The sequence below is a fragment of the Penaeus japonicus genome, unplaced genomic scaffold (genome assembly GCF_977035675.1).
Source record: "Penaeus japonicus unplaced genomic scaffold, GWHDUDI00000001_assembly GWHDUDI00000010, whole genome shotgun sequence".
Taxonomy (NCBI): domain Eukaryota; kingdom Metazoa; phylum Arthropoda; class Malacostraca; order Decapoda; family Penaeidae; genus Penaeus; species Penaeus japonicus.
Genome location: NW_028234412.1, coordinates 24,016,605 through 24,024,104, shown reverse-complemented (window position 1 = coordinate 24,024,104; position 7,500 = coordinate 24,016,605). Strand labels below are relative to the sequence as shown.

The window sequence follows — 7,500 nt, the reverse complement described above, 5'->3', positions numbered from 1 at the left end:
ATCTTTTACAACCCGGTTTGTTCGTTCTACCATCCCGTTAGCTTGTGGATGATAGGCAGTCGTTAAAGTTGTCTTAATTTGCAACAAACGGCAACATTCTTGGAACAAACGGTTGTTGAACTCAGACCCTCCATCTGTTTGTATGAGACGTGGAGGACCAAACACAGTAACAAATTCCTTAAACATAGCATCAGCCACTGAGGTTGCATCCTTAGTCTTGAGTGGGATAATCTGGACATATCTAGTCAAATGATCCACGATGATCAAGCAGTATCTATATCCTGCCTGGGATATTCCAAGTTCAATAAGATCAGCACTCACTTTCTCAAGAGGAATCGATACATCTGGTGCACCTGCTAACGGAGCTTTTCTAGGACTACCCTTACGTCGTTGGCATGCTTCACATGCTGCCACGTATTCTTTCACGTGCCGGAGCATATTTGGAAAGTAAAACATGTCCTTCAACTTGACAAAAGTCCTGTAAACCCCAGGATGAGCGGCTAAGGGTGATGAGTGTGCTAACTTTATAGCACTTCTGCGAAGTTGTCTTGGCACAACAAGCTGACTCACAACTCTATCAGGCAGTGTTCTTACATGATAAAGGGCTCCATTCTGAAGTTCGAACTCATCCAGAGGGAGTGGTGGTTTTCTCTGAGGAACAGCTTTTTCTTCTAAGTATGCTACAATGTCATGCCACATTGGATCCTTCAGTTGTTCAGACCGCATCGTCTTTGGGTCGGGATCAGACATGCACACAGAAGCAATGTTTCGGCTAAGCATATCTGGTACGTGATGGGAGGTACCAGGCTTGTACAGGATCTTGAATGTATAGCCTGAAAGTTCATAAGCCCACCTAGACATTCGTGGGGACTTAGTTGTTTTGGTAAATACAAAACACAAAGGTCGATGGTCAGTGTAAACTGTAAACTTATGGCCAAAAACATAAGGGTCAAAAGCCCGTACACTCTCAACAACTGCAAGTGCTTCAGCATCTGTGGCAGAATACCGCGTCTCTGGGCCTCTCAGCTTCCTGCTAAAATAAGCTATAGCATGTGGTGGATTCTGACCTTCTCTTTGCATCAAACAACCTCCAATGGCAACTTGGGATGCATCGGTATGGATCTCAAATGGCAGATCAAAGTTGGGCTTCTGCAACACTGGTGCATTAATCAGAGCATCTTTAAGTGCCTGAAATGCTTCTTGGCATTCTTTAGTCCACCTAAATTTTTGTTCCTTTTTTATCAGCTGGGTCAGTGGAATAGCCAATTTGGCATAATTAGGAACATGCTTTCGGAAAAATCCAGAGGCTCCCAAGAATCTCCGCACACCCCTAACTGTCTTTGGAGGTGGCACCTCTGAGATGGCTCGAACTTTATCAGGGTCTGGTAAAATCCCATCTGGCGTGACACGGAACCCAAGAAACCTAAAATTTTGCACAACAAACTCACATTTGGTTACATTGAGTTTGAATCCAGCACAATCGAGGATATCTAAGGTTTCCTTTAGATGGTGGAGGTGTTCTTCAAAATTTTTGCTGTAAATTACAATATCGTCAAGATATGCTAAAGTATGCCTGCCCAGAACTGGACTTAGTACAGCATTCATAGTTCTTTGAAAAGTTGTTGGGGCTGTGGAGAGTCCAAAAGGCATACGACGCCATTGAAAGAGGCGATAACCATCGCTGAAGGCTGTCTTAGGCCTATCCTCTGGTGCCACTGGGATACTCCAGTAAGCACTCCGACTATCGAGCAGGGAGAATACTGCTGTATCCCTCAATTCATCAACCAGTTCATCAATCCTTGGTAGAGGATAGGTATCTGCTATTGTAACAGAATTGAGCTGTCGGTAGTCAACACAGAATCGCACTGTGCCATCCTTCTTCTTTACAAGAACAACAGGAGAGAGCCAAGGTGATGTGCTGGGCTCAATGACACCTGCGTCAAGCATATCATCACACTCCTGTCTTATCTTCTGCTTGACCGACTCAGGTAGACGCCATTGACGGGTACAGAGAGGCTTGGTTCCATGTGTAGGGATGTGGTGCTGGATACCTGGCACAGTACCTATAGAGAACTTGTCTCCACTGAATAACCGTGGATAATTAGCCAGTAATGCAAGAATATCATGACGCCGATTATCAGGTAAATGACTTAGGTCTGGTTCAGCTGAGTCCTTATCATCTACTGATGTCAACACTGACACCTCTGGAGGATCATCTAGGCTCGTTTCGGGGAATACAACGAAATCATTATCATCATATCCAAAGTCCAATTGACCAAAAGTAAGATCAAACTCATCCTCCTCATCAAAACTGAAATGCGGGTCAGGGACATCATCGTCCACTGGCTCAAATTCTTTGGGTGAGGCTTCTGTTGCTTGGTTCCTTTGTGCCTGTTCCAAGCTTGCATTGGGCTCCTTAGACTGGTCCTGTAACTCCATCACTGTACACAACTGACCAGTTGCAACATGCGTGCCATTCTTCAAGCATACAGGACGTGTTCCACCATTCAAAACCCAAACAGAAGCTACTCCATCTTTGGGTATAATCACCGTCCGAGGCACAATGATTTTATCTGTGGCTCCCTCGATGATAACTTCCATGTTATTAAAACGTTCAGGAATAGTCACAGTGACATACCGACCACTACGTGATGGGCATTGGGTGGTCCTCCTAACGGCAAGTTTCTGGCTATGTTCAGGCGGAATGTACTCTAATACACTGGTGATACCCAATGAAGGTCCTTCAGTGTAGGCAACAGGGAGAGTCACTCCTCCAAGTCTCAGGTATGTCTTCTGAGGGCTATGATTATGTACTAGCCTGTAGCAAAATCTTCTCAGAAAATCCATTCCAATCAAGATTTCCCCTGGAAAATCAACACCTTCCACCACACACACCCTGTGATGGCACTGCCGTATCTTTCTGCCGTTTCCCAAGGAAAGCTCCACATCCCATTCAGAAGTCGCTTCGAAGAGTCGACCTGACACACCCCGAAGTCCACGTACTTGGTGATGAATTCTCTTTGGAGTTATGGACTTGGCATTTTCCAGTTTCAAGAGAGTGACTTCAGATCCAGTGTCCACAAAAGCTGTCACAGGAATGCCATGAACTCTGATCTTGACAAGAGGTCTCCCACAAGGTCCTTGTGCAACGATGTCATTACTCGAAGTCACTGTCTGGACCGCAGCCTCGATCAACTGTCGTTCGCCTGGAGGTATATTGTGGTGGCTCTCGGAAATAGACCCTGTTTTGGCTCCTGCGATAACCAGAGGTGGCTGGAGCCTCTCCACTCTGGGTGTTCTGAAAGGGGCACTCTCTACGAAAATGGCCTTCTCGACGACACCCCCAGCAAACTAGAGTAGAAGGCTGATCTCTCCGACGTATAGGACGTGGAGGTATCCGTGAGACTTCCGCAATTTCTCCCCTGCAAGGTGCTGCATGGAGCTTAGGTGGCTCATCATCATTCCTTATGCCCACTCGAGCATTCCACAGTCTTTGCGCAGCCTCAACTAAGGACTGCACAGAATCACCTTCCTTTAGGGCAAGAAGTTCCCTTAACCAACCCGGCAATCCCTGGAGAAACACCCTCCGTATTAATGCCTCTGGGTTGCCAACTGCTTCCCGATGGTCTCGGTAACCCTGATAGACCATCCCCTCCAAGGTAGAATAAAAATCTAAGGGTGCTTGACCAGCCATCATCCGTACTTCATATAAAAGTGTAAAGAAGTCCGAGGCAGAACATGTTCCCCTAAATTTTTGCCGTATCTTTTGGCGAAAATCAGACCATGTGTGGATGTCATCAAAGATTGGTGAATTGATGATTATATCAGCCTGCCCTCTACAATTTGCCTTTGCAGCACGAATCAAAGCCTCATCAGTTGCGGGCTTAATGGTATTTTCTAACTGCCTGATCCATCCCTCCACTTCCTGGTTTCTTCGAAGTGGCTGAGAAGCAGGCGCTTCAGCTCTAAACTTAGTGACACTATCACGATCAGAGACGACAACATAGGTCGGTTGGGATGTTGCACGTGGTTGAACTATTGGAGGAGTGAAAGCTGTGCGAGGCATTACTGGTGGTCTAACAGGAGAAGGTGCTGCATTCTGCTGCACCAAATTAGCACGAGGCAAGTGAGGAGTTACTGGAGTTAGGGCTGGTGGAGAAAAGTCCCTTCTAAGGGATCTTTGTACAGTTCTCCTAGGAATAGCTCCTGCTGAGGGCGACACATTAACAGGAGAGAGTGCCGTGGCACCTTCAGGCTCAGAAGACCTAGCAGTAGCTCCGACATTTACATTCAGTGTTAACTTCTCCAACATTGCCTTCATTTCTTCACGATCCTTCTCCCTCTGTTTGTCAAGACGTGCCATCTGACTGGACAACTCTTTCAGCATCCCCCTTAACTCAGTGACCTCATCAACCAGAGTAATCTCCTCATCAAGATCAAATTGCGATGGTTCAGACTGAGACTTCCTTTTCCGAAGTTTCACCATGATTAATGTCAAAAATACCCGATAAAATAAAGCAAACAACTATAAACGTCAGTTTTGAAAATACCAACACAAATTCAAGAAAACACGTAAAAATATAAAACATACACAGATTTCCTGAAAGTTAAGATATAAAAACTGGCAAAATTCAAAATCAAAATCACATAAATGAACACTTGATGTTTCAATGTAATTATTATTCTTTCGAAAAACCCTTTCAATTAATTGCTGACTTTACACCAGTCTTTATAACCTTTAACTTCAAGTTATTTGGCGAAATCTCTTAAAAATCATTGGAAAATAGGAATGCGAGTACCAGCATACAACACAAGATTGCATAGCCCATAAGCTCTGCAAAAACAGACTTTCAAATTCCGACGCTGCCGCCAAAAACGCCCTGTAGGGGATGAGATCCCAAGGGCGGCCGTAGGAGCCGCGTGAGAGCAAGTCTCGCGCTTCCTGTTTCGGCACGAGAGTGTTATTAAGGGTTCGGTTGTCAGGGGCAGGATAGAATTAAAATAAATTAAAAAGTGGTAGCGTATAAACGTTCAATAGCATGGCCAAAGCTGTAACCATCTATCCTGACCCAAGAGAAAGTCTAAAGGGGTGTTATATTGACTGAATTCACTAAATCAGAAATCAACACAAGCCATTCCTCTTAAAATATAAACGAGTAGAATTTATAGAAGGGAGAGATTTCACCAATGTCATCATTACAGTTCGTAAACCAACATAATAACTATTTACTCCATTAATTCACCAAATGAATTCCGCCAGGTAAGTGACATCATTAATAACTAAACTAAATAAAAGCTCAAGCATCAAAATCATTACTGTACTCTAATGTTGTCACGTAAACAAGGATGCTTGGCTTCTACTAAAAGGCAAAATAAAGTGAAATAGAAAAATAATCAAAGTGGAAAATCATACGTTTCTTCATAACTTTCAACTTCTTTAAAAAAAAAACGTGAGAAAATAAAAGCATAAGCCAGTTTTCAAAGTTATTATTAAATCATAGCCATATAAAACAAAATAAACCTCCATAAAAGCAATCTCAATAAAAACATAGATAAAAAATACCTGTAAAAATGCTCGGTCTCCAACAAGTGCGAACAAAGAAAGCCAAGAATAAAAATCCGTTAAAAAAAATGTCGGCTTTCTGAAGGAAAGACCGACCGTAACACACTGAGCCAGGGTACTGTGCAACTACCCTAAGGTCGTTGACCCGACCTTTTATACCAACAAGGTCGTGCGCCAACCTTGTTTCGTCGAGTCTGCGCAGCAAGACTCGTTTTACTAGTAATTTTCGTCTGCTCTTAAAGACGTTAAGGCTTTTCTTGTCGTTTCTTTACATTGTACTTTTTTGATAGATTTAAAAATGGGAGGTTTAACATAAAATTACATAATACATCTTATGGAAATAAAAGGAACTTAACATATATACATGGTTTTAAATGTAAAAGCAATAAAAATTACGTGGACTAGCCAACAAGACTTTGGCGCCAACAACCCAAACGGAATTTTCCGTCGCCAGTATCCAAAATAAAAGTCCGTTTTCAGACACTGGTGATCTTGACAACTCCAAGCCTATATGGGTATGGAAAAGTCATCCTCCTCCTCAGCCAGTAAAACAGCATCTCGTCCAGGGCGTCTGGATCCTCTGTCAGCGCCTCCTGCAGGAAGTTCCTCTGCATCTTCGCCTTCGTCTCTGACAGGATCCTGACGTCCTGGCGCCATGAATAACTCGGGAATCTGGGTAGGAGCCCGACACAAAGGCGAGATCGGCCGAAGAGAGCTGAAGCATCAGCTCACTACATATATATCTCGATCTGCCGACCATGGGGATGGGAGGTCGGCACGCTATCCATTGTACTACCAGACGACTAGAGAGAGAGAGAGAGAGAGAGAGAGAGAGAGAGAGAGAGAGAGAGAGAGAGAGAGAGAGAGAGAGAGAGAGAGAGAGAGAGAGAGAGAGAGAGAGGGAGGGAGGGAGGGAGAGAGAAACGATGTTTATTATAGTCGTGAAAAGCATCACTATAACAAAAGATAATCAGGTTTGATCACCTCCGGCAGATATGCAGGCTGGCCTACGAGCTCATGCAGACCCTCCGCCCGGACGCCTCGAGGCGGGTGTTCTCCGTAGACTCGCCCTACTGGTTCCACTTCCAGAGTGTTCACGAGGTGGAGGCGAGGTACCCCCACTCGCCTCGAAGGTCGGTCTGCCTGCATAAATAGAAACACCCACACATAAAAATCCCAAATACATGCATACACACAGAAATGCTCACATGCACATACACACATACACAATCACACAAACGCACACGCACGAAAACACAACCAGAAATATACGGTCATGTGCCCCAACAAAAAGTCAAAGTATACATGATATGAACTCAAACTATAAGAATGCTGATAATAGAATAAAAATTATGATTAAAAAAATAATCTTACTCTTCCTCCTTTCCCATTCCTCCCCAAACAGACCCGGCGAGCTCGCACTCCAGAAGGGAGATCGCGTCAAGGAAATCCTCAGGTACTACAGCAACCATCGCAATTATCACGACGGCTTCCTGGCCGGAGTCAACAAGAGAACGGGAAAGTCCGGCTTGTACCCGGTGTACAAGACGGTCGATGTCATCCAGCTCGCGGACACGCCTTCCTTTGATCGGATTGACAGGAGGGAAGGGGGAGGAGTTGGTTTGAATGGATGAGGGAGATAAACAGGAGAGAGAGAAAAGTGGAGAGGAAAACTAAGAGTGCAAAGGAGGGAGAGAGGGAGTGATAGAGTGAGTGGTGGAGTTTGTAGGTAATGAGAGAGAGAAAGGGAGAAAGAGAGAGAGAGAGAGAGAGAGAGAGAGAGAGAGAGAGAGAGAGAGAGAGAGAGAGAGAGAGAGAGAGAGAGAGAGAGAGAGAGAGAGAGAAAGAGAGAGAGAAAGAGAGAGAGAGAGAGAGAGAGAGAGAGAGAGAGAGAGAGATAGAAAACGATAAAGAAAAGTGGAGAAACAAGGGGTAAG

The 7,500-nt window shown here is 44.5% G+C and overlaps 1 protein-coding gene across 1 annotated transcript in view; it reads left to right on the top strand.

The window, feature by feature from the left end:
* LOC122258795 (uncharacterized) overlaps positions 1-7,405 on the top strand; it is a 52,945-nt gene extending 45,540 nt beyond the window's left edge. The window contains exons 19-20 of the mRNA XM_086540350.1: positions 6,557-6,696; positions 6,969-7,405. Of these exons, the coding sequence (XP_086396476.1) occupies positions 6,557-6,696; positions 6,969-7,197 (369 nt within the window). The 3' untranslated portion in view covers positions 7,198-7,405. The remainder of the gene's footprint in view (positions 1-6,556; positions 6,697-6,968) is intronic.
* The last annotated feature ends 95 nt before the right edge of the window (positions 7,406-7,500 follow it).